Source organism: Mobula hypostoma, chromosome 15, assembly GCF_963921235.1.
Source record: "Mobula hypostoma chromosome 15, sMobHyp1.1, whole genome shotgun sequence".
Taxonomy (NCBI): Eukaryota; Metazoa; Chordata; class Chondrichthyes; order Myliobatiformes; family Myliobatidae; genus Mobula; species Mobula hypostoma.
This window is the reverse complement of record NC_086111.1, coordinates 17,332,935-17,360,553: the sequence shown is the minus strand read 5'-3', so window position 1 is coordinate 17,360,553 and position 27,619 is coordinate 17,332,935. Positions and strand designations below refer to the sequence as shown.

At 41.8% G+C, this 27,619-nt stretch overlaps 1 protein-coding gene across 8 annotated transcripts in view; it reads right to left on the bottom strand.

The window, feature by feature from the left end:
* Positions 1–27,619, bottom strand: part of dock3 (dedicator of cytokinesis 3) — a 966,938-nt gene that overhangs the window by 53,052 nt on the left and 886,267 nt on the right. For all 8 annotated transcript variants that reach the window (XM_063067780.1, XM_063067785.1, XM_063067784.1 and 5 more), the window contains 6 exons: positions 25,903–26,044; positions 25,289–25,455; positions 21,087–21,173; positions 18,243–18,422; positions 7,389–7,472; positions 5,119–5,235 (listed from right to left, as the gene is read on the bottom strand). In XM_063067780.1, the coding sequence (XP_062923850.1) occupies positions 5,119–5,235; positions 7,389–7,472; positions 18,243–18,422; positions 21,087–21,173; positions 25,289–25,455; positions 25,903–26,044 (777 nt within the window). The remainder of the gene's footprint in view (positions 1–5,118; positions 5,236–7,388; positions 7,473–18,242; positions 18,423–21,086; positions 21,174–25,288; positions 25,456–25,902; positions 26,045–27,619) is intronic.

Here is a 27,619-nt window from a genome sequence, read left to right as displayed (position 1 = left end):
TACCTGCCTGTCCTTTCAGTACAACGTGTATCCTTGGACGTTAAGCTCCCAGCTATAATCTTCTTTCAGCTACGATTCAGTGATGCCCACAACGTCATACCTGTCAATCTGTAACTGTGCTACAGATTCATCTGTCTTATTCTGTATATTGCGTGCATTCAAATATATCACATTCAGTCCGGTATTCATGACCCTTTTTGATTTTGTTCCCCTTTTACAATGCAGCTTATCCCATTGACAGCAATTTTGCCGTATCATCAGTCTGTCCTTACCACATCTCTTGTCAACCATAGTTCCTTCACCCACCATCCTTTTCCTGCCTCAATGGGACAAACCAATCCAGAACCCCATGCAAGTGCTCCGTAAACTACCTCCACATTTTTGTTGTGCATTTCCCTGAGTATTAATTCCCAATTTACACTCCCAACTTCCTGCTTAATAGCATCATAATTTGCCCTACCCCCATTGAAAATTTTTCCATACTGTCTGCTCCTATCCCTGTCTAAGACCATGGTAAAGATCAGGGAGTTGTAATTATTGTCTCAGAAATGCTCATCCGCTGAGAGATTTGACACCTGACCCAGCTCCAGATTGCCTAGCACCATATCCAGTATGGTCTCTTTTCTAGTAGGCCTGTCTGCATATTGTGAGGAATCCTTCCTGACCACAGCTAACATATTCCACCCTATCTAAACCATTTGCACTAAGGTGGTGCCAATCAATATTAGGAAGGTTGAAATCACCCATGACAACAATCCTGTTATTTCTCACCTTTTCAAAATCTGCTTCCTGATCTGCTCCTCAGTGTTTTTGTTGACATTATCGGGCTACAGAATAGTCCCAAGACCGCAGGGGTCCCCAACCTTTTTTGCACTGCGGACTAGTTTAATATTGACAATATTCCTGCGGACCGGCCGACCCGGTGGGTGGGGGGGGGGTAGGGTTGCCAACGGACAAGAGTAGCAGTCAAATACGTTGTGTTTACCCCGAGAAAGACTACAATGACCATGAAGCCGTGTGCGGGCACCAGTGTGCATGCGTGTACATGCTGATTTTTATCCCCCCAAATCGTTTTTGGCGATTCTGTTCAGGGGGAGTATTAATCACCACCGGAATATAGGTGATAAGTGGCTAATACACTCAATTTCATTTCTAAGAGGGATTATCTAATGAATTTAATATTAAACACACAGCGCATATTTTCCTTGCATGAATATAGTGATAAGTCAATTATCATGGGAGGACAGGGGAGTTTGAAATAAGTGTTGAACGAACTTCCAGTAGAAGTGGTTGAGACAGGTTCAATATTACCATTTAAAGAAAAATTGGATAGCTATATGGACACAAAAGAAATGAAGGGTTATGGGCTGAGTGCAGGTCGGTGGGACTAGGTGAGAGTAGCATTCGGCACGGACTAGCAGGGCAGAGATGGCCTGTTTCCGTGCTGTAATTGTTATATGGTTATATAAGTCACTTATAATTCAATAGCATCATAGCATTTTAAGTAATGGTTGGATATTAAACACACAGCACATATTTTCCCCATATGAACATATAAAATCATCGCAACACACCAATATCGCTGAATCAGTGGGAGCCCTGGGCTTGTTTCCCTGCAACAAGGCGGTGATGGGAGACAGCGATACTTGAAGGGGGTTCCTTATGTCCAGTCTATTCCGCAATTTAGTTTTCATTGCATTCATTGCAGAGATATGTTGGAAATGGAAGCAACGTTTTCAGTGCTTTTGTGGCTATCTCAGGATATTTAGCCTTGACTTTGATCCAGAATACCGGCAGAGATGTTATGTCAAACATACTTTTCAGCCCGCTGTCATTTGCAAGCTCGAGGAGTTGATATCCTTCCCGCACTGATATGGATGACACGTACATAATGACCTCGCATGCGTTCAAGCTTAACAGTGGGTGTGACAGGGAATGAGGAAAGGTTTCCTCGTGGCCCGGTAGCTCATGCTTTGCGGCCCGGTACCGGTCCGCGGCCCGGTGGTTGGGGACTGCTGCAATAGAGTGATTGCTCCCTTCCTGTTTCTGACTTCCATCTATCTTGACTCAGTAAACAATCCCTCCAGGATGTCCTCCCATATTTTGTCTTCAGGATCTCATCCATTTCTCTACCTATATCATTGTTGCCAGTCTGACTTCTGGCTGCTCACTCTTCCCCTTTAGAATGCTGTGGTCCTGCTCTGATACATCCCTGATTCTGACACCTGGGAAGCAACATACAATCCAGGAGTCTCCTTTGCATCCATAGAATTTTCTGTCTACTTCCCTAAACTATTGAATTCCTTATCACCACTCTCCTCTTCTCCCACCTTCCTTTCTGAGCCACAGAGCCAGGGTCAGCGCCAGAGATGTGGTTGCTGTGGTTTTCCTTTGGTAGGTCATTCCCACCCAAAAGTATCCAAAATGGTAGAATCAGAAACACAAGAAAATCTGTAGATGCTGGAAATCCAAGCAATACACACAAAATGCTGGAGGAGCTCAGCAGGCCAGGCAGCATCTATGGAAAAGATTAAACAGTCGACCCTTGATCAAGACCCAAAGTGGTATGCCTGTTATTGTCACCACAAATGATTTCTGACTTCTTAAGGTCATGCTTGATTACTTAGGATTTCTAGTTTTTAAAATATAGTCCTGTTAAGATATGCCTCTCTTAGTTTAGGATGATATATTGGCTATGTATAAGTGGACTCATTCTCCATTTTTTATTAGGAAATCTCAATTCAACAAGCCTGATACTCTCAGCAGAGAGTCTTGTTTAATGGGTCAAATTATTGGTGATATGATCCCATAATGAACCCAGGTCCCTACTAGAAACACTGAAAAGACATGAGTGTGAATGTCAAAGAACCACAACACAACTATCCAGAGTCTCTGTTCATCTCTGGGTCTAGACTCAACTTATGCCCAGTCTTAAGAGTTAAACATTTCCCTTCTGTGGTGGCAGTGATGGTCCAAGGTGATATTGACTTGAGCATATGTGAATTCAGAGCACACAAATATATGGCACTAAATCATAGCACTACTTTGAGTTCCACAGGACCTTTGGTAAAGTAATTACAGCAGTTTTACTAGCATAGTGGTACAGCAGTTACTGCCTCCATCTCACAGCTCTATTGACCATGGTCCCAACCTAACCCTGCGTGCAGACTGTGTGGAGTTTGCCTATTCTCCCTGTGACACCAGGGCCAAAGATATGTTGGTAGATAGGTAGCTGGTATGAACTCCCTTGCTTTAGGTGGGTCCCTGGAGGAAAAATTGAGACCAGTAAATTGAGATCATAAGTGGAGAGAGTGAGCAGTTTCATGTTCCTGGGTGTCAAGATCTCTGAGGATCTAACCTGGTCCCAACATATCGATGCAGTTATAGATAGATAGATAGACATACTTTATTGATCCCGAGGGAAATTGGGTTTCGTTACAGCCACACTAAAGAAGGCAAGATAGCAGCTATACTTCATTAGGAGTCTGAAGAGATTTGGTATGTCAACAAATACACTCAAAAATTTCTATAGATGTACCGTGGAGAGCATTCTGCCAGGCTGCATCACTATTTGGTTTGGGGCGAGGGGGCTACTGCACAGGACCGAATGAAGCTGCAGAGGGTTGTAAATTTATTTGGCTCCATCTTGGGTACTAGCCTATAAAGTACCCAGGACGTCTTCAAGGAGCGGTGTCTCAGAAAGGCAGCGTACATTATTAAGGACCTCCAGCACCCAGGGCATGCCCTTTTCTCACTGTTACCATCAAGAGGTACAGAAGCCTGAGGCACACACTCAGCAATTCAGGAACAGCTTCTTCCCCTCTGCCATCCAATCCTAAATGGACATTGAATCCTTGGACACTACGTCACTTTTTAATATATATTATTTTTGTTTTTTGGATGATTTTTAATCTATTCAATATATGTATACTGTAATTGATTTACTTATTATTATCAATTTTTTCTTCTATGTTATGAATTGCATTGAACTGCTGCTGCTGTTAACAAATTTCACGACCCATGCCATGATAATAAACCTGATTCTGGAAAAGCTGGATGCCTGATGGTCACTGCTCACATGGTGGGTCAAAGGTCATGTTTCTGTACTGAATGACTCTATTCCAGGTGTTTATTGCATCTATGCTATCTAAAAATGCAGTGTACAGGCTACTTCCACTTCCCAGCCTTGTAGGTCATGGCTCTTTACTCGTCCTTTTCAAGCCTTTTAAAGCTGAAGAGTGCTTCTTCCACCAACACCAGGTATCCAGCATTTCAGTCTCCTTGACACCTCCCTAAATTCTTCAGCTCTTTCCCTGCATATCAATCACTCCTCCAATGGAAAATAAATCCTTAATCTTCCATCTTTCTAGATCCCTCATGATTTTGTATAACTCACTAAGATAGTCTTCATTAAGAAAAAGTAGAGCTTAGTAAATAACTTTTAAAATTAATATTTTGTAGTCCTAATAATATTCTCAAAAATTTCATCTCTAGTGTTGTGATTCGTTCTTGTAGTATGGAAGTCAGAAATGTAAAAAATTCTATAAATCTGTCTTGTGTTCTGCAAAGTTCTTGCATGCGCTTCTGGCTCCAATATGCTACGCATCACTGAACATGCATCAGGATCGCTTTGTCCCTCTACACATTCTGGTATTTTACCAATTATTCTGTGTCCTTTTGTCTTGTTGGCCTTCCCTGTTTACGTTACCTAACACTTCTCCAGATTGAATTCCATTTGGTACTTCTTATACCCATCTACTCAATAGCTTTTTGCATTTATTTTATCAGCAATAAAGACAGTTCTTACTTTTTTCATCCCAGCCTACATTACGTTTGTTAAAGTCAGGATGGTTTGGGAGCTGGAGTGACGTTTGAATGTGAGAATGATTTCCATACAATTACTGCTATTTCCTACATTATGGCAGAGGTCAATGATTTGGAAGGTGCTTCCAAAGAAGCTGGGTGACCTGCTGCTCTGCTTTCTGTAGATAATAGAAGGAATTTTACACTGCCTGCAACAAACTTGATAACCACAAAATGAACAAAATTAAAGAAAAAAATTGCTGTAAGACGCTTTCACTTGATTGCCACCATATTGTCAGTGGCATTAATACTCACATGACAAAGGCTGGACCTCATCATCTGGAACTGATCTATCAGCTTCTTGTGCAGGGGCCGCATTTCTGGATGTACCAGCTTCTCATGAATTGCTAATCCCACTCCAAGAATGTGAACCTGCGGGCAACAATCACAGAAGAATCTGGCTATTATCTATAAAGATCCTTGTAGATAACTCACCATAGGTACTTTGCTCCTTACTAGATGCTTACGGATTAGAAATCATTTCTTCTTTTTATGTAGTCTGAGTACTACCAGAAATAGTTGGTTAGAATACAGTTGGTTCGTTAGAACAATAACCTGTCACACAATGTCAGTAAAACCAAAGAGCTGATTATTGACCACAGGAGGAAGGAGCTGGAGATCCATGACCTATGTACCTCATTAGAGGACTGGAAGTGAAGAGTGTTCCTTAGTGTTACCATATCAAAGGACCTGTCCTGGAACCAGCATGTAAGTCCCATCACAAAGAAGGCACAGCAGTGCCTCTACATTCTTAGAAATTTGCGTAGATTTGGCTCGTCATTTAACACTTCGATAGATGCCAGAGTGGAGTGTTTCCTGACTGGTTGCATCATGGCCTGGTATGGAAACACCAATGAGCAGGAATGGTGGATACAACCCAGTCCATTACAGATAAATCCCTTCCCCTCATTGAGCACATTTATAAGGATCGCTGCCACAAGAAAGCAGCCCAAGAAAATGAATCACAAGGTAGTATGTGGTACTTTGATAATAAATTTAATTTGAACTTTGAGGGGATCCAAGGTGATACAAAATTGACTTGGTGGTAGGAGGCAGAGGCTGATGGTGGAGAGTTGTTTTTCAGATTGGACATCTTTGACCAGTGCTGTGAAGCAGGAACAAGTGGCTCTTTCTCTGCTGTTTGTTATATAGTACATTTGTTATGTGGGATAATTAATCAGTGTGCAGAAGCCCAAGGCAATGAAGAAGGTTGTCTGAGGTTACAAAAGAATATTAATCAATTTTGGTATGTGGGCAGATGGAGAGTATTGTTGAATAGGGAGACATTGGAATACAAGTACATAATTCCTTGGAAGTGGCAACACAGGTAGCCAGGATGGTGAAGAAGGTATATGGCATGCTTGTGTTCATTAGCTGAGGCATCAAGTAAGAGAGTAGGGATACAACATTAGTGGTGTACAAAACACTGTTAGGCTGCATTTGGGAGTACTGTGTGCAGTACTGGTCACCACACTACAGGAAAGATATTTTTAAACTAGAGAATGTGCAGAAAGGTTTCACAGGCATTTTGCCTGGACTGGAGCACTTGAGTTATTAAGAGGTTGAATAAGCCGGAACTGCTTGCTTTCTGTGGAGTACAGAGGCTGAAAGGTGACATTCTAGGGATATGTAAAATTATGAGAGGCATACACTTAGTGGCCACCTGTACACTTGATGCATCAAATCATGCAGACATGGTTCAGATGTTCAGTTTTTGTTCAGATCAACCACTAGAATCGGGGAGAACTATGATCTAAGTGACTTTGACTGTAGAGTAATGGTTGGTGCCAGACAGGGTGTTTTGAGTATCTCAGAAACTGCTGATCTCCTGGGATTTTCACACACAACAGTCTCCAGAGTTTACAGAAAATGATGCTAAAAACAGAAAAAAACATACAGTGAGTAGCAGTTCTGTGGGCAAAAATGCCTTGTTAATGAGAGAGGTCAGAGGAGAATGGCCAGACTGGTTCAGTCTAACAGGAAGGTGACAGTAACTCAGCTACGCATTACAACTGTGGTGTGTAGAACAGCATCCCTGGATGCACAACACGTCGAACCTTAAAATGGATGGGCTATAGCAGTAGAGGATCATGAAGATACACTCAATGGCCACTTCAGGGGAGCTACCTAATAAAGTGACTACTGAGTGTACATAGGGTAGATAGCTACAGTCCGTTTCCTATGTCGAAAACTAGAGAATGTAGGTTTAAGGTGAGAAGGAGAAGGGTTAAATTGGATTTGAAGGATAAATATTTTGCACAAAATGCAGTTAGTATCTGGAATGAACTTGTGGGAGAGCAGATGGAGGCAGGAACAGTAACAACATTTAAGAAGCATCTGGGCAGATAATACCTGAAAGAGCAGGGTATATTGGAACATGGAATTAATGCAGGTAGTATAGATATTGGGATTAATTTCGATAGGCGTGATGGACAGCATGTGACAAAGCAGCAGTTACTCTGCAGTACAACTCTATGAATCTGTAAGATAAAGAGATGATTGGAGCACAAATGGGAACACAATACCTGTTCCTGCATGAGTTCTTTCAGCTGGTTAATTTTCTCACTGTCTTCAGGATGGTTCACTATGTACTCTTTTTGGAAAAATGCCTGTCAAGAGGAAAGAAAGTTAGTTATTTTACCAAGATCCTAGTGTTTGGCAGCACTTTTGCACTTTTGACACACTTGGGGTTGGGTGAAGTAGGTAAGCCAAGCACAAAGTGTGCTTGAAAAAAAATTTACTCCTCCTAACATTCTGCTCAAACTCTTTTATAATATAAAAGTTGCCATGAAACAATGCAAGATTATTTAAAAAATACAGTGCCTGTTGTGACGAGAATACACATAAATTAAGATGTTTGCTGGCCTGGGCTTGCACCAGTGGCATCAGCAGTGGTCTGCCACCTGTCCTCAGGGGAGGGAGAGATAAGGAACAATGAAGCAGCATTTGGAGATGTTAATGAAGGAGCCATCAGTCTGGGTATTGTCAAGATCGGCTCCCCCTTTGAACCCTGAACTGTTTGAAGTGATGGACAGGCGATCTGGAGATGTGTAATGAAGGGACGGGAGAGAGAGCTGTCCAGAGCGTCTCCCCCTTTGAACCCTGAACTGTTTGAAGTGATGGACAGGCGATACCCCAGCAGGGAGATAAAAAGGGACAGGTTCGCTAAGGCAGGACACACACACGACACTCGAGGTAACGAGACCCTGGAAGCGGTGCGCCTCTCACGATTCGGTAGGAAGTATCGGGCCACAAACGCATAGGGTGGAAAGGTACAATCAGCGGGAACCCGGTGTGTGTCCGCCCTTGCTTGGGTGCCGGGTTCACTGCAGAGGATCGACCGCATCTGGAGGAGGGGTCACAGTCGGTGACCTCAGGTGACATCACAAAGGACCCGCCCGAAAGCTGCTTGTGAGCCATCTCGCCGGTCTGTGAGTGGAAGCCGTTCTGAGTGATCAGTCGTTCTCGTTCTCTCTCTCCCTCCCCCCACGTTATCCATCGCCATGGCAACGATTACTGAGAACTGGACTTTGTGTCACTTTGAAATTGGTCATTTACCCCTAGACAACGATAGAGCTTGATTGATCCTGTTATCTTAATTCTGTGCACATGTGTGTTTATCATTGCTGAACTGTTGCATTTATTATCCTTTCGATTACTGTGCTTGTTTCTTTAATAAAACTTTCTTAGTTCTAGTAATCCAGACTCCAACTGAGTGATCCATTTCTGCTGGTTTGGCAACCCAGTTACGGGGTACGTAACACTTAAAACGTATTCATTCCCCCTTGGAAGTTTCATGTTTTATTGTTTTACAACATTGAATCTCAGTTGATTTAATTTGGCTTTTTTTTGACACTGATCAACAGAAAAAGACTCTATCGCATCGAAGTGAAAAAAATCGCTACAAAGTGATCTAAATTAATTACAAATATAAAACATTAGAGTGTATAATTATTCATGCCCTTTAATGTGACACACCAAATCATCACTGGTGCAGCCAATTGGTTTTTGAAGCCACATAATTAGTTGAATGTATACAGTCAAGGTGTTTCAACTGATTGTAGTAAAAATACACCTGTATCTAGAACATCCAACTGCTGGTGAGTCAGTATTCTGGCAAAAACTACACCATGAAGACAAAGAACACTCCAAACAACTCTGTGAAAAGGCCACTGAAAGGCACAAGTCAGGAAATGGATACAAGAAAATTTCCAACTCACTGAATATCCCTTTGAGTACAGTTAAGTCAATCATCAAGAAATGGAAAGAATATGGCACATCTGTAAATCTGCCTAGAGCAGGCTGTCCTCAAAAACTGAGTGACCATGCAAGAAGGGGGCTAGTGAGGGAGGCCACCAAGGGATCTATGAGAACTCTGCAGAAGTTACAAACTTCAGTGACTGAGATGGGAGAGACTGTGCATACAACAACTGCTGCCCGGGTGCTTCACCAGTCACAGCTTTAAGGGAGAGTGGCAAAGAAAAAACCACTGTTGAGAAAAACTCACATGAAATCTTGGCTAGAGTTTGCCAGAAAACATGTTCGAGTCTCTGAAGTCAGTTAGAAGAAGGTTCTATGGTCTGATGAAACCAAAATTGAGCTTTTTGGCCATCAGACTAAACACTATGTTTGGTATAAGCCATGCACCACACATCATCAAAAACACACCATCCCTACCATGGCTGCATAATGCTATGGAGATGCTTCACTACAGCAGACCCTAGAAGGGTTGTGAATATAGAGGGTAAAATGAATGCAGCAAAATACAGGGAAATCCTGGAGGAAAACCTGATGTAGTCTGCAAGAGAACTGCAACTTGGGAGAAGATTTGTTTTCCAGCAAGACAATGACCCCAAGCATCAAGCCAAAGCTTAGGAATGGCTTAAAAACAACAAAGTTAATGTCCTGGAGTGGCCAAGTCAGAGTCCAGATCTCAATCCAATTGAGAATTTGTGGCTGAACTTGAAAAGGGCTGTTCACTCACAATCCCCATGCAATCTGACAAAGCTTGAGCAGTTTTGTAAAGAAGAATGGGGAAAAATTGTAGTGACAAGATGTGCAAAGCTGGTAGAGTCCTATTCACACAGACTCTAGTCTGTAATTGCTGCCAAAGGTGCATCTACTAAATATAGTACTGACTTGAAGGGGGTGAGTAATTATGCAATCAATTATTTTGTATTTAATAATTGTAATGAATTTAGATCAATTTGTAGAAATTTGTTTTCACTTTGACACAGAAGAAACTTCTCTGTTGATCAGTGTCAAAAAAGCCAAATTAAAACAACCGTAATTCAGTATTGTAAAACAATAAAACATGAAAACTTCCAAGGGGGTTGAAAACATTTTACAGGCATGATATGTGGATATTCATTTATATATTTAACAGTAATAGTGTTTAAAATGGGCTATTCCAATAAATAAACATTTTTAATCTGTGACAATCCGTCTACAATGCATAACTGTTAAATCAAAAATCAAAAATACTTTACAGAACCACCTACCAGTTATTTTAGTGGTCAGTAAACTTAAAAAGTAGTGTTGAAAAGCTTTTAAAACATACACATATGCTCAAAATACATGCTTAATTTTGGTGCTTTCTCAAAGACTACAATTAGCAGAACGTTCCTGTTTTTATGACTTTGACTCAGATCATGATGAGACCACTGCAGAATTGATTCTTTTAAACTGACACATGCAAAGGGGAAGAGAGAAGAGAAATGGGAACAGATGAGTCCTGTTGTAAGGATCTAGAGTCCCAAAGGCTGTGTTGTCTGCCTGTACCCAGATTCGGGACATCTCATCTGACCTGCAGAGTAATTTGGAGTGGGAGGGTGATTGCGAAGAAGTTAGTCCTGCAAATGTGGAAAGTGGACTCTGTGCTTATGTACGATCTGTGGCTGAGAGAACTAGCAAATACTTTACATTTGGACAGACTGAGACTATGTAATGAGGACAGTGGGGACATCTTTGAAAGGATATGGGGCCCTGTATTGGACCTTCTTACAGGGTGAGGACTAAGGTTTTTTGGTGTGGTGCACCTCTGCTGTGTATGTTTACTTTTGCCTTTATATTTTTCTCCCTTTTGCTGCTCAATATTTAATCTGATTTTGTTAAACGTCGTGGTTTTTGTGGATGTGCTGTTTTTTTTTGTAATAAAAAAATAAAAAGAATAAATAAAAAAATCCAGTGTTGTGGTCCATGTATATATGACATGGGTAGAATGAGGAACGAGATTCTGCTCAAGAAATATGAGCCAATAAGAACTAAATTAAAAAGCAGAGTCAAAAAGATAATAACCTTTGGATTGCTGGTAATATTGGGCCCGGTAACTAAAGGGTGATTTATACTTGTGCGTCAACTTGACGCTGTAACCTACGCAAATGGCCTACATGCGCTGTGAGCATTTATACTTGTGCGTTGGTATGTCTGCATTGCTCTGCAGCTCGGGCACGTCGTGCATGCGCACACACCTGCCCGCGCAAGGCTTCATGGTCATGGTAGTCTTTCTCGGGGTAAACAAGATTAAAGCGAGCGTCTTTTTTTTCGTAAAAGTGAAATGTGTCCTCCATAATTTCGGAGGTCTGTAAAGCTTTATGGAAAGCATTGTAGCCAGAGTCCCTTCAGTTGGCCAATGGGAAACTACTGCAACGTAGGAGGAAATGCGATGCTACCAGGCGGACCAATCACAGTTGTTGCGGTCTGCGTTGCTGCGACATGAAGTTACATTTTGGGAGAGGTGCGTGTCAGGCTACGGCGTAGGGATCCGCGTAGGCACTGCGTAGGGTTTGCGGCGACGCCGCACCTACAGCGTCGAGTTGACGCACAAGTATAAATCAGCCTTAATACTGTGGAGAGGGCTTTCAATTGAATGGTTGGTGTGTGGATTTACCTCTTGTGAAAATCTTGTTCTAGTAAAAGGGAAGGAGAGTGCAGGAGAGGTTACTGAAGTCACTAGATAAATAAGAAAAGGATAAGAATTTAATTTCAGGCAACGTAGAGACAAATTTGAGAAGAGGGGTGTTGAATGACCGAAGCTAAAATCAAAAGTATTAGTATTACAGTTGAGTAAAGACAACTACAGAGGCATGAGAGAAGAGCTGGCCAAAGTTGATTGGGAGGGTACTCTAGTTGCAATGACAGTGGAGTAGCAATGATGAGAGTTTCTGGGTGTAATTCAAAAAGTCATTTCATCCCAACAAGGCAGCATTCTAAAGGGAGGATGAGGCAACCATGACTGGCAAGAGAGGTCAAAGAAAACATAAAAGTAAAAGAAAGCGTAAAAGTGTGGACATACAATATTGTAAAAACGAGCGGAAAGCAAGAGGATTGGGAAGCTTTTACAAAGCAACAAAGGCACCTATAAGGAGAGAAAATAAGAAATAAGAAGGCAAACACAAAGGTCTGAAGAGGGTCTTGGTCTGAAACTTTGACTGTTTATTCATTTCCATTAATGCTGCCTGACCTACTGATTTCCTGCAGCATTTTGTGTATGTTAATTTCAAGACAAGCTAAGTCAATAATATAATAGAGGATACCAAAAGTTTTTTTCAGCTATATAAAGAGTAAAAGAAAGACAGGATTGGATATTGGACTATTGAAAATGATGCTGGAAAGGTAGTAATGGGACAGACAAATGGTGGACAAACTGAATAAACATTTTGCATCAGTTTTCACTGTGGAAGTCACTGTGACGGTATTGGGTTCGCTGACAACAATATTCTAAAGTCAAGTGAAGACCTTAAGCTCAATGTGATATAGATAGCTACAGCAACATAGATACTTCACTAAAGGGAGGTTATTCTGTAACTACCCAATTTTCAAAGAGTAGTTCACTTCCCTGTTCGTTCTCTATGGTGAGTTTGGCTACCAATACCCGTTATTTGAGCAGTGGATCCTCCCTTCCTACCAGGAGAAGCTACTTCCAGCTAACAAAGTAGTTTAAAACATATTTCATTTATTTTCAGTGAAACACATTTAAATCCAAACAACGTTCTTAAAACACATTTAAAACTCACAGAAGGTTACTGTCTTATAAGACTTCCAAATTATAAACCATTTCTAAAACACAAAGGATTTTCAAAACACAGGTACAATTCCTATAAGCTAAAAAAACCCAATGATGCAGATGAACTAATTGTCAGTTGCAGAAACTGAAGGCAGAGGAATGGACTCCAGTTTACCCTGAGTTTCATGCTTGTTGCTGTTCCTTACCCCATGCCTAACAAACCTAAACTGCTTTCTACATTTCTACTGTTTCTTTGCCATGTATGTGGCTTCACACGTGATATTCCCTCAGATATATTTTTTACATAAACAGTCTAAAAGCTTTTGGAGACAGAAATTTCAGGTACCCATAATTAACTTCCTTGAGTACATAGGCCTTGCAACTTCCTCCCCACTATTTGTGACATTTACTGAAACTATTGCAGACAAAGAGCCCAAAGCACTGTTGAGGATCCCTACCACCCATCCCATAATCTCTGTGACACACTACTGTCAGGAAGGAAATACAGGAGCATCTGGACTAGGACTGCTAGACTGGGTAACAGCTTTTTCCCTCAGAGTGTGAGACTAATGAATACCCTGTCACCTCTAAGGTCTCGTCACTTGGACAGCCAGCTGTTTACTGTTTAGTGTTTACCCATGCTGTGCACTGCATGCATTTTAAATTATATTTCATTAACCTATTTATGGTAATATTTTGTTTTATGTGTTGTATGTGACATATATTTTGTGGGTGCGCAGTGGTCCAAAGAAAGAGAAAAGTTGTTTCATTTGGTTGTATCTATGTACAGTCAGATGAATTTGCTACCTCTGCACCCATCTCTCTTAGAACACCAGGTGCAGGGCAATAGGCCCAGAAAATTTCTCAGTCCTTAGTCTCATTAGCGGTTTCCTGGAATTAGTAACCATTTTAATAAGTTTTATGCTTTTAAGTTTGCTCTTTGGTTTCTTCAGATAATCAATATCAAGTCTGCTTTCTGATAAATTTAGGAAAATAATTACGGAATTGGGCTACTCAATGCACACATGCTAAGTAATAAAATCATTGGTGATCTAACCCTCACCTTTTACATGTGAATATTATTAATTAATCAATATTTCAAAAGCTCAGTCTTGAAAATTTCAATGTGCAGGATTCCCTAAAGATTAACTTACAGGTTGAATTGGTGGTAAGGAAGGCAAGTGCAATGCTAGCATTCATTTCATGAGGACTAGAATATAAAAGGAAGGTGTAATGCTGAGGCTTTATAAGGCATTGGTAAGATTTCACTTTGAGTATTGTGCGCAATTTTGGGCTCCTTATCTAAGAAAAGATATGCTGACATTGGAGAAGGTCCAGAGGAGCTTCATGAGAATGATTCCAGGAATGAAAGGGTTACCATATGAGGAGCGTTTGATGGTTCTGGGCCTGTACTTATTGGAGGTTTGAAGAATGGGGGGCGGTTCTTATTGAAACCTGTTGAATATTGAAAGGCCTAAATAAAGTGGATGTGGAGAGGATGTTTCCTACAGTGGGTGGGGGCGAGGGGGGAGTCTACAACCAGAGGGCACAACCTCAGAATAGAAAAATGTCTTTTTAGAACAGAGATGAGGAAGAATTTCTTAAGCCAGAGGGTGATGAATCTGTGGAATTTGTTGCCATGGATAGCTGTAGAGGCCAAGACATTGGGTGTATTTAAAGTGGAGGTTGATAGGTTCTTGATTAATAAAGGCGTCAAAGGTTACTGGGAGAAGACAGAAGAGAGGGGTTTACGGATGGGCCAAATGGCCAAATTCTGCTCACATTTGTTATGGTCTAATTCCTGAATTAATGATGTTGGGGGAAGAGAATTCAGGATTTCCAGTCTGTATTGTTGATAGCATACTCCAAGTGATAGCTTTAAGTAGTGGTGATGAGATCATTCGAGTTGAGTATGATGTTTTCTGAAGGGGTTGTCTATTAGTGGATCCTAAGTGGGCTGTAGAGGCCAACCCTGGATCCACATATTCAATGGAGAATGCCTATACGTGACTTCGTTTAATGTGGGAGGCTGATGCCCAGGCAGCCAACACACGGCCCCTGACAGATTGGGGTCAGGGTCCAGTGGCATCAAGTGCAGCACGACTTCATTGGTGCAGCTTTCCTCCTCCTTCATTACAGTTGTAATGGGCCATCTTCTGCCAGCTACACCACTGAGATCTTTTAGTCTTTGTCTGGGATCACATACTTAACCTTACCCTCATGGGTGACCCTCCTAACAACTGAACTCCAGACAGCATTGCTCTCGGGATCTCAGAAACTCACAAGCCTCTGCACCACGACAAGGTGACAACCCTTGGAGAAGCCAATAGAAAGTACACTCTACGTCATCCCTTCATCAACCATTCTAATGCCCTGCTTGACTGAGGTTGCTGATCTGTGATTCATTTTCAGTAGTTTAGTGCCATGGAGCTACACTTGCTAGGAAATGATTTCAAGAGCAAGTAACATTTACATTCAACCTGTCTGCGTTGCATCTCAGTCCTGTTTTCAGAGGGAAAGGTGATGTGTGCTGGCTCACTGTACTGCTCAGACTGACATTCACTTCCCAATCTCATAAGTGATTCCATGTTTGGCTGCTGGTGACTAGTGGTATTCCACAGGGGTTGGTGTTGGGATCGAATCTTTTCACGTTGTACGTCAATGATTTGGATGATGGAATTGATGGCTTTGTTGCAAAGTTTGCAGACAATATGAAGACAGGTAGAGGGGCAGGTAGTTTTGAGGAAGTAGAGAGGCTACAAAAGGACTTAGACAGCTTTGGAGAATGAGCAAAGAACTGGCAGATAGAATACAGTGTCGGGAAGTGTATGGTCATGCACTTTGGTAGAAGAAATGAAAGGATTGACTATTTTCTAAATGGAGAGAAAATCCAAAAACCTGAGGTACAAAGGGACTCGGAAGTCCTTGTGCAGGATTGGCTAAAGGTTAATTTGCAGGTTGAGTCTGCGGTGAGAAAGGCAAATGCGATGTCAGCATTCATTTCAAGAGGGCCAGAACATAGACATAAGGAAGTGAGGTTGAGACTTTATAAAGCACTGGTGAGGCCTCACTTGGAGTGTTGTGAGCAGTTTTGGACTCCTTATCTTGGAAAGGATGTGCTGAAACTGGGGAGGGTTCAAAGGAGGGGCATGAAAATGATTCCAGGATTGAATGGCTTGTCATACGAAGAGCGTTTGATGGCTGTGGGCCTGCATTCAGAAGACTGGGGGGGGGGGGTGCCCTCATTGAAACCTATTTTATGTTGAAAGGCCTTGATACAGTGGACGTGGAGAGGATGTTTCTTATGATGGGAGAGTCTAAGGCCAGAGGAGACAGCCTTGGAATAGAGGGGTGTCAATTTAGAATGGAGATGAGGAGAAATTTCTTTAGCCAGGGAGTGGGGAATCTGTGGAATTCTTTGCCACAGGCAGCTGTGGAGTTCAAGTCTTTCTGTATATTTAAGGCAGGGGTTGATAGATTCTTGAATGGTCAGGGCAGGAAAAGAGGGGAGAATGTAGGAGATTGGGGCTGAGAGGAAAATTCGATCAGCCATGATGAAATGGTTGCATAGACTTGATGGGCAAAACAGTCTAATTCTGCTCCTATGTCTTTTGGTCTTATGGTGTAAAAGACATAAGTAAGATGTACAACTCCCATTTCTACACCTGTGTGTTTCACCCTCTGTCTGCAAAAATACATTTAGTTGCTTGAAATGTCAGAGACAACAGCACACAAAATAAACCTTAGATAGTATCTCGTAAGTGAAATTCCCAATTCTACACTTTTAGCTGATTAGCTCTTCATTAAAATAAAGACAACTGAATTTGCTGAATGCTTCCACAATTATCTGGCATCCAACTATTTGGAAATCCAATTGGCTCAGTATCTAGCTCATCAGCTGATATTTGCTGTGCTCTCCCGATACTCATTGCAGTCTCGATTCCCACCTCCCCCTCCCCTCACCAAGGCCCCCAGTTCCGACCGTCCACTCCACTCACCGAGGCCCCGGTTCCCACCTCCCTCTCCACTCACCGAGGTCTCGATTCCCACCGTCCCCTCCACTCACCGAGACCCCGGTTCCCACCGTCCCCTCCACTCACCAAGACTCGGGTTCCCACCTCCCCTCCACTCACCGAGACCCTGGTTCCCACCTCCCTCTCCACTCACCGAGGTCTCGATTCCCACCGTCCCCTCCACTCACCGAGACCCCAGTTCCCACCTCCCTCTCCACTCACCGAGGTCTCGATTCCCACCGTCCCCTCCACTCACAGAGACCCCGGTTCCCACCTCCCTCTCCACTCACTGAGGTCTCGATTCCCACCGTCCCCTCCACTCACCGAGACCCTGGTTCCCACCTCCCTCTCCACTCACTGAGGTCTCGATTCCCACCGTCCCCTCCACTCACCAAGACCCCGGTTCCCACGGTCCCCTCCACTCACCGAGACCCCGGTTCCCACCTCCCCTCCGCTCACCGAGACCCCAGTTCCGACCGTCCCCTCCACTCACCGAGACCCCGGTTCCCACCTCACCTTCCACTCACCGAGGTCTCAATTCCCTCCGTCCCCTCCACTCACTGAGACCACGGTTCCCACCGTCCCCTCCACTCGCCGAGGCCCCGGTTCCCACCGTTCCCCCCACTCGCCGAGACCCCGGTTCCCACCTCCCCTCCACTTGCTGAGGTCTCGATTCCCACCTCTCCTCCACTCACCGAGGTCTCGATTCCCACCATCCCCTTTGGTGCATTAATAAAAAAAAATCTAATAGCCCAGAAAATCTGCTGGCTTCACCAAAGTCTTGAGCATGCCAGATTAAAGGAGTTTTATAGTTTTACACTTTGGCATGCAGGTTAATTACCTTGTGCCCTATTTAACTTGGATTCATGCTTTTAATAAAAAAATCGTGAAATCAAGCACAACATAAACAAAAGAGATTCTGCAGGTGCTAGAATCTCAGCCTGAAACATTGACTGTTTATTTCTCTCCATAGACACTGACTATCCTGCTGAGTTCCTCCAGCATTTTGTGTGTGTGTGTGTGTGGCTCTGTGAAATTACCCAGTCTGGTTCGGTGGTCTGAGTCATTATTTACAATAATGGGTTGTATTTTTATTTTGATTACTAGGGCATAAAAAGTTATGTGGAAAAGGCTGGAGAGTGGAGGTAAGGATAATAAATTAGCTGTGATAGAATGGCAGAACAGACTCAATGGGCCGAGTGACCTAATTCTGCTGTTAGGTCTTATAGTCCTATAACAGTCAATGTCTGGAAATGGAGGTAGATATGATGTAGAAATTATCATTTGTCCTGACGTTAGGTGATAAAATGTCTGAGTTCACTATTTGAGCGTATATTCAAACCGCATCAGCTGTCTCTTACCTCCTGGTACCTGGCTATTCCTCCATTCACTGCTGCATCTATCACTCCATTCAGACACATGCTGAGCAGATTAATGTTAGTGTGCAGCTGCTTGTGCTGGTACTGGTTGATGAGGCTTCTCAGCTCCTGGTTTTTGTTCTCCACAACATAGATGGCATTTTCCAGAGGGCTCACCTCCACCTGTCACATACCAAGACATTGCAAATTAGAGTTGATATGGTTCTTTGTGCGTGGCTTGAAAGCAGGATACATGGAGGGCTGTGGAAATTTAGGAAGGGAATTCTGGGTATTAAGTGGTAGGCAGCTGCTACTAATGGAGTAATCAAAACCAGAGATGGATGAGAGGTAAGATTTTCAGAATATAGAGATCTTAATGTTTTAGGCAGACTTGAAGATAGTGAGAGAAGAGGTCTTGTGTGGATTTATAGATTGTAATACCCTTGAGCCACAATTGATCCTCATTTAAATCACGTGAATGTTCGTGGAAATTGGTCACTGGATGGCCATCCTGGTTACATTCCCTTCATAAGCTATGTTTCAAGACCAGATACAGGGTTCAAGTCAAATTTGGGACTTTCTCATTTCAATAATTAACAAAATAAAGAAGGGCTTTCACCCAAAATAAGGAAGGTTAATACACAACAGAAGAATTCAAATCTTTTCCACTTTGAAATAAAGTTTACTGAGAAATAAATTTTATTTAGTAACAGGGAGGAATGTTGGAGTGCTGGTGAAGCAGGATGAGACAGGTAGGAGTGGAGAGAGGAGAGAGAGGGAGAGGGAGAAAGAAGCATGTGGAAGGTAATATACAATGGGCATCCCACATTAATACAAAGCTGCATAGGCTGCTTTCAATCCACAGTAGAAATGAAGCTCAGGACTTGGACTGTTAGGACCCTCATGGACAAACGCAATAGAAACATATTTGAATATTGCATTGCAATCATAGTCCAGGAACTCAGCTGCTTGGGTAACTACATTGCTGCTCTGAGCAAGATCCAGTGGGCAAAAGGCATTGTGGTACAGCAGTTAGTGTTGCCACGTCACAGATCTTGGGACCCAGGTTCCATCCTGATCTCAGGTGTTGCTTACAGCATTCCGTGTGACTACGTAGGTGGCTTTCTTTGAGATGGCCTGGTTTCCTTTCACATCCCAAGGCTGTGCTGGTGGACTAATTAGCTATAGCATATTACCATTTAACTGGCAAAAGAATTAAAGGGTAGTTGATGGACATATGAAAGAAAGTTGCAGGGCTTCTGAGGAGTGAGGGTAAACTGTATGGGGCTGATTTCACAAGGGTAACCCTTCCTCAGGCCTAATATTACCCTAGAGGGGTAAGCAAGATTAGAAAGAACGTTTGTGAATGGTGGATTGTACACTTGGGCTGTTCTCACCCGTTCATGAGTTGTCAGTCAGGAAAGACCAATTGGTCACTCCTGTCAGTGTGCTTACATGCTGGCCCACTGATGCCTTGGATTTTGAACATAGAACATTGCAACACAGTTCAGCCTTGTAGCCGATGATATTGAGCCAACCTTTTAACCTACTCTAAGATCAATCTAATCCTTCTCTCCTACATAGCCCTCTATTTTTCTATCATCCATGTGCTAATCTAAACATTTTTTAAACGTGCTTCTATCAACATCCATAGCAGGGTATTCCATGCACCCACTACTCTCTGTAAAAAAAAACTTACCTCTGACATCCCTCCTACATTTTTTTCATATCACCTGAAAATTATGCCCCCTCATATTAGCCATTTCTACCCAGGGAAAAAGTCTCTAGCTATCCACTCGATCTATGCCCCCTGTTACCTTGTACACCTTTATCAAGTTGCCTCTCATCCTCCTTTGCTCCAAAAAGAAAATTCCTAGCTCGCTCAATCTATCCTCCTAAAACATGCTCTCTAATCCAGGCAGCATTCTGGTAAATCTCCTCTGCATCCTCTCTAAAGCTTCTACATCCTTCCTACAATGAGCCGACCAGAAATGGGCACAATATTTCAAATGTGGTCTAACCAGAGTTTTCTAAAGCTGCAATGTTCTTCCATGTGACAACTCTCAATCAAGGTAAAGCAGGGGACAAGAACTTTAGATTTATTTACGAAAGCTACTTTGTCTCCATTTTACCCATGTTCTTGACTCAGTACTTCTCTTTACAAAGAAGTTGCTTGACTTTTTGAGTATTTCAAACATTTTCTGTTCTAATTTCAGATTTCCAGCATGTTCAGCTTTTTGCTATACAGGCACTTTAACGTAACCTAGTAAATTCAACTTGATGGGATTCGACTAGCTGATAGCAATGAAAATTAAACCAATTTAAAGTTGATTTGATTTTATTCAATTTCCAATGGTCCATCTGAAGGATCTTAAAAACAGAACTCTTAGCCTAGGCTTTTTTCCACACAAGTTTGACTTCTCTCTCGTTTATCCCATCTCTACTCTTATACTTCTGAATATTGTTTGAATCAGATACAATGGACCTTTGCTTTAACATTGATTTAGTGATTCTCCATCAGCCAATTGTGATGAAAGTTTTAAAATTAGATAATAATGCAGAGCATGTTATATCTTGAAGGAAGAACAATTGAGTGGTATGATTTAATGTTTTTAATGAGTCGTGTTAGTAAAGATACACGCTGGGCAACCTACAGTATGGGAGCTACAAATCGGGCCTGTTGAGAGGAAAACTTGCATTCCAGTGCCAGTGCCTAAAGAGAGTGCCTCCAATGCGTAGGAGACCCAATTGATTTTTCAGCTCGATCGATCACTTGGCATATTTTCGTAATAAACCTGATAGATTTCAGACCATGCTTGAAATCAGCAATAAAAGGCAGAACCTTACCACTTCTCTCTTCTCTACTTCAAACCAACGGGAGATCCCAGGCAAGCTGTGTGTGAGAGTCAGGGTTGTGCGTTCGATCCAGAGGCTCTAGACAGGATACACGATGATACAGAATCATTACCTCTAACTATTGGTACCTCAGTACTTCCACACTCTGTAACTTTAGAGTATCAAGCTATTCCTATCAGCCCCAGAAAGCTTCAGAACACTGTTGTCTCACACATATAGACACCCAAACATCAGTCTTGTCTCATACAAAAACACATCAGGGACTTTTATGCTATAAATCTCCATGGTGTAAATCTGTTTTTATCACTCCCAACCATCAGCCCCCACCACCTAACCAAAAATCATCATAAAGTTATACAGCACAGAAAGAGGCCCTTTGGCTCAACTTGTCTACACCACCAAAGAGTCTGTCCGAGGTAGTTCCAGTTGCCTGCATTTTCCAAAACCTTTATCAGGTCACCTCTTAGGCTCTAACACTCCAGGGAAACAAGCCCCAGTCTAACCAGTCTTTCCTTATAATTCAAACTCTCCTATCCTGGTAACATCCTTGTGTATCTTTCCTGCACCCTTTCTAGCTTAATGACATCCTATAGCTCAGGGGTTCCCAACCTGAGAGCTATGGGTGCCTTGCTTGATGGTATTGGTCCATAACATAAAAAAAGGTTGGGGACCCCTGTTAAATGGCTGGATGACCAGTGTGGTCTCACCAACAACATAACGGTTTTAACATGACATCACAATTTCTGGTACTTGATGTCCTGACTGATGAAGGCAGGCATTACAAACACCTTCTTTACCACCCTGTCTACTACTGTGTCACTACTTCTCCAGTTCATCCAGATACTGTTGTAATCTTAGATAATCTTTTTCACTGTACACAACACCAACCAATTTTGGTATAATTCCCAAACTTACTACCTGTGTTAATAACAGTGTCATACAAGTTATTAATATTGTTGACAAAAGACAGAGGACACAGCACCGATCCTTGTGGCACATCTCTGGTCACTGGAAATGGTTACGTGTGCCATATATGTCCTGCATACAGACGATGATAAAGAAGTGTTGGTGAGAGCCAAAGGGAAACAAAGGCTCAGAAGAGAACATAAGGAGCAATTGGGAAAAAAGGCAGAACTGGTGGAAATCACAGACTGTGGATGGGACATGTCTAAAACGAATGGACCCCACAAATGGAGGCAGTGCTGGAAACATTACCATGGCCCCAGGAGCAGAAAGGCAGCTGAAAGAAGCCAAGATGTAAGGGAAGCTGATGGCAAAGTATAGCACAAACAAGACATAAATAATGAGAAATGAAAAGGAGTTTAAGAAGAATGTAGATGGCAACTCCTATCATACACATTACCTGTCACAGATGCCTGATGAAGATTCCTCAGTGAACTTCAGATTGACAATACTTATTCCACAAAAGAGTTAACAAGCAAAGATTAGACTTACTACTTTCATTCATCATCTGGGGAATGGAAGGTTAAGTGACCAGTGCATGCCAATGTGCTATAATGCCAGCACAGCAGAATTTCAGATAGCCCAAGATACATACCACAAAGGGGATAGACTCACAGCAAAGACTAAAAAGCTGAAGAAGAAAACGGGCTAAATAGAGTTTAGAAATTGAAATAAAGTCAAGATGCAAAACCATATTTGGAAAGAGGCAAGAAGAAAGACTGTTAAAATTGAGTCTTAATACTGGGTTTGTGATATTCACTAGTGTACCAAGTACATTGTATAGTTGTACTTGGGTACGATTGAGGAATGTGTTTGTAGACCAGATATTGAACTCTTTACTGTTGGACTTCAGCCATATTCCACCGAGATACAACACTGGGCGGCACGGGAGGTCGTTCCTGCCTGTGGCCATCGAACTTGCAGCTCCTCCTGTGGAGGGTCAGACACCCTGAGCCAATAGACTGGTTCTGGAGTTATTTTCCACCTGGCATAGTTTGCATTCTGTTGTTTGATGGTTTGTGGTTTTTGTATTGCTGTATTTATGCTCTATTCTTGGTTGGTGCGGCTGTAACGTAACGAAACCCAATTTCCCTTGGGATCAATAAAGTATATCTATCTATCTATCTATTGTGTAATTAGAATTTTTAGATGTTTGTGTTGTGTTATGTGAATCGTGTACAGCGTAATGTGTATTTCAAATTATTGAGATAATTATGTTAATAGCTATAGAGATGGATGCCAGACCATATGTGCATGAGACCTACATAAAGAGGCGATTTACTGGAATCATTAGTGCCTGAAATAAACACTTCAGAGATGTTAAGTACAGTTCATAGTGAAAAATTTTGTAAATGAGAAAAATTTGTGTATATATCTCTTTGAAAATAATTAGCTAATGGCAAAATGTTATATGCAGTGTGTACATTGCCATTTGTGGCACAACTTAATATAGGTAGACCGTGATAGGTTGTAAGTATTTATTATTTTTAAAAAGAGAGCACTGTATGAATGTGACACATGGTACTTTGATACAATGTTGTACCTGAAGTTCCAGTCTAGTCTGATTATGATCTCCTTTAATAAATAAATAAATGACTAATAACACTAAAATTACCTGGAGATGTTACAGCAATTAAATCCAACTGCTTTGTAAACCTGTGATCATATAATGTGCAAGTAAATATGGTTATCTAGTGTATGTTACTGCTTAAAGGGGGAGTAGTGGGGCAGTGAAAAGCTGATAATCCACTCTCCATCTATTTGAAAATCCTGATAGTTCAATATCTGGGTCAGCCGATGATTGTCGCCCACTCCTATCAATACACCAGGGCTCTGGTTCCTTGAGCTCCTTAAGAACTCAACTGATTCTTTACTACAATTCCTCAAAACTTCCCCGAGTCACTTTCCCCATGCTCTCTTTAAATTGACTGGGTACAGTTTACTCTAATGTGTAACATTAAAGAAAAGTATGAATTAGAAGTATGTGATAGCTGGAATAACCATCAAACTCAGGAGTTTTATCGAAGTTGGAAGAGTATTTGTTGCCTTGAGGTTAGTGGGCTTGTTATTACCCTAAACATTATTTAACATGGTAAGTTACCGAGCTTGCAGCAATCTTTGAGATCTGTTTGTCACAGTGTTATTGCTTCTCCCTGATCCTAATAAGCTGTATGATATTATAACATAGCACAAAAAAGTAACAGAATACATGAATGGAAGTGGATAAATGATGTGAAATTTACAGTTACCCTTTGACCAGGGGAAAGGGAAAAAACATTAGTTGAGCTCCTCTCTTTTTCTAGATTAACATTCATTTGTGCAAATGGATGAGATTGGACAGTATCAGACTCAGTCAAAAGTCCTGTAATAATTTCCTATGTTAAAACTTCAAAGTTCAAGTAAATCTATTATCAATGTACGTATGTCACCATATACTAGCTTAAGATTCATTTCCTTGCAGGTCTTTACAGGAAAATAAATAAATACAATATAATTTATGAAAAACTCTACATAACAAACACAAGAGAGTCTACAGATGCTGGATATCCAGAGCAACACACACAAAATGCTGAATGAATTCAGCAAGTCAGGCAGCGTCCATGGAAACGAATAAGCAGTCAACATTTTGGGCTGAGACTCTCTTTTCAGGACTGGAAAGGAAATGTGAAGATGCCAGAATGAAAAGGTGGGGGCCTTTGCTGGATTCAATGTGCAAAAGAGGACAAATCTTGCAAGTAATAAAAAATAAATAAGTAATACTGAGAATGTGAATCGTAGAGTCCTTGAATTTGGGTCTGTAGGTTGTGGTGAGCGAAGTTATCCACACTGGTTCAGGAGCCTGATGGTTCTAGGATAATAACTGTTCCTGAACCTGGTGTTGTGGAACCTAAGCCCCTGTACCTTCTACCTGATGGTACTAGTAAGAACTTAGCACTTAGCCAATAACTGGTTCAGTTCCTCATGGATGACTGACCTCTGACACCTTCTCAATGATTGTTTTCTTTACAAAAAAATTCAGTGCTTGAGGGTAGTTCTGAAAGGTGACTTGTAGTTTTATCTCAGTTTCTCTTTACACATATGTTGCCAACCTGTCGAGGATATGTTTTAAATTTTTATATTTCATGTTCGCCTGTTTGCAAGGTTTTGCCAAACACATTCCAGAGTCTGCAGAGGATATGCTAACCACAAGAATGACAGTGTTTATTGTTAGTGCTTCATACTATACCCACCTTAAATTCATTTTCTTTGTCCTTTGAACCTTTATGAAATGGTCTGTCATATCGAAAGTGGCTGACATTGTTTACACGATAGAAGCTCTTAATTCGGTCCGGAACTTTCTCCATCTGGAGGACATCCACATTCTCTGGAATTGGGCACACTGCATATATTTGCAGATCTACAAGCACGGTCAAAGAAAACTGCAGAGCAAATGAAAAGGTCATCAACGTCCTACACTGAAGCACTAGATTATTTAGACAGGCACGACCTGCTCTAATCTACCTCAACTGAAGTTGTTGCTATCCACTATAGTTGCAAAGGTGACACTATGGTTGCATGGGTGCTCTAAAATTCCTCTACTGAAGTTGCTGCTATCCACCCTGGTTGCATTGGTGCCTGCAGCCTTGTAGTTTTGCAATATGCCACTGATTCATGACCGGTCACAGAATCAGCTGTTCAAACCCATTTAGCATCATAACTGAGTTCAAATGGACGAGGGTAGATGTGGGAACTTGTTCTCCTCCTATTGCTGTTGCCATTTTCAATAAAATAGTTTTGACTAGGGATGTATCAGTCTGTAAAGGATTGACTGTTACCAGGGCCCCTGATCAAGGTGGGAGGATACACTGTGCATCGGACTGCAGGATGGTTTCATCAGGCTGGTTGAGGTGTTGCATGGCAATAGCTTGTGGGAATTCTGTCAACATCCTTTGCTGAAAGGCCTCGAGCCTCTCGTAATCATGACCACGACACACAAACTCCTTGTTCTGGAACAAAAGAAGAGACAAATAAGAAGAGTTAGAATAAACAATTTTTTCAACAGAGCCGAAGAAAACGTAAAAATCGGAGCGAGACAGAAAATACCATAATTAGACAGCAATTGGGAAACAACTAATGCTTTAGGCTTCTTTATTGCATCTGAATAAACAAGGAAATATTAAAGGACTAGGAGATGTGATGCACTTGCTTTTGACACAATTACTTTTTGAAAGTTACAACTAGATACGAGGGGTGATTGATAAGTTCATGGTCTAAGGTAGAAGTTGTCAATTTTAGAAAACCTAGCACATTTATTTTTCAACATAGTCCCCTCCTATGTTTACACACTTGGTCCAGCGGTCGTGGAGCATACGGATCTTGGACCTCCAGAAAGTGTCCACAGCAGGGGTGATTGATAAGTTTGTGGCCTAAGGTAGATGGAGATGATTATACAGCTCTCGTTACATGCACATGCAGGTCAACTCTTTGAGTGATTATGCAGAAAGTTTGAAGTTAATAACTCATCAGGGGTGATTGATAAGTTCATGGCCTAAGGTAGACGGAGATAAGTGTTGGCCAATGCACTTGGAGTGAAAAGAACCTGGAGTGGGAGACAGGTCTTGGACATGACTGTTGTAATGGTGATCCCACTGGCTGTAGTTTGCCAGATAGGAGGGATGGGACCTTTTCTAACCTCTCTCCCCATTTGAGTTGAGCTGAAGAGCACTGAATAATCTTGGAAAGGTCACCTATGATGGTAAGGTTATGGAATAGGTTCTGGACAAAGAACAACCCAAGAAGTCCTCTTTGATCTGCAGCAGACTGAGAAGGACTGCAGTATCAATAGTATGAAAGGTAGAAGAAGGCTTCACAAGAAAACAGTCTGAGTCATTGTGGTCCATGGTGTCACTGAACCTGGCCACCAGCCTATTAGCAGTAGTGTAAATCAATAGATAAAATCCATGCTTTGCACCCCTAGCACATCTCGTGCTAAATACTGTCGGACAATTAAATTGCTAAGGGAGGTGAAGGCTTCAAGAATGTTCAAATTTTAAATGATAGTTGGCCCAGCACGTGAATACTAGGGAAAAGATTGAGTGAGTGCGGCAGATTTTGAAGGAATTTGACAGGGGCTGTTTTCTTACACAAGAGTTGTAAGTGCCAGTAATGTGGTGCCAGAAGGAATGGTGGAATCAGATATGATAGTAGATGGTATTAGTTTAATTTGGCAACATGGTTGGCAAAGACAATATGGGGTGAATGGCCTGTTCCTGTGATGTAGCATTCATTTTTTTGCAGTAGTTGCTTCAAGAGGTCATAAACTAGGAGTCCTGCAGCAAGTAATTTCCCACCTGAGATCCCAAAGCCTTCTTATCTACTACAAGCACATCAGGAGTGTGATGGAATGCTGTCCACTTACCTGGAAGAGTGCAGCTCCATTAACTTTCAAAATGCTTAATATACTTAGATCAAAGCAGCCCACAGTGGGTATCCCATTCACAATTTATGTGGTTGTAGCATGTGCCATCTAATTATCAGGACACAGACAGCATTTCTGAATTGTAACTTATATCACCAAGAAC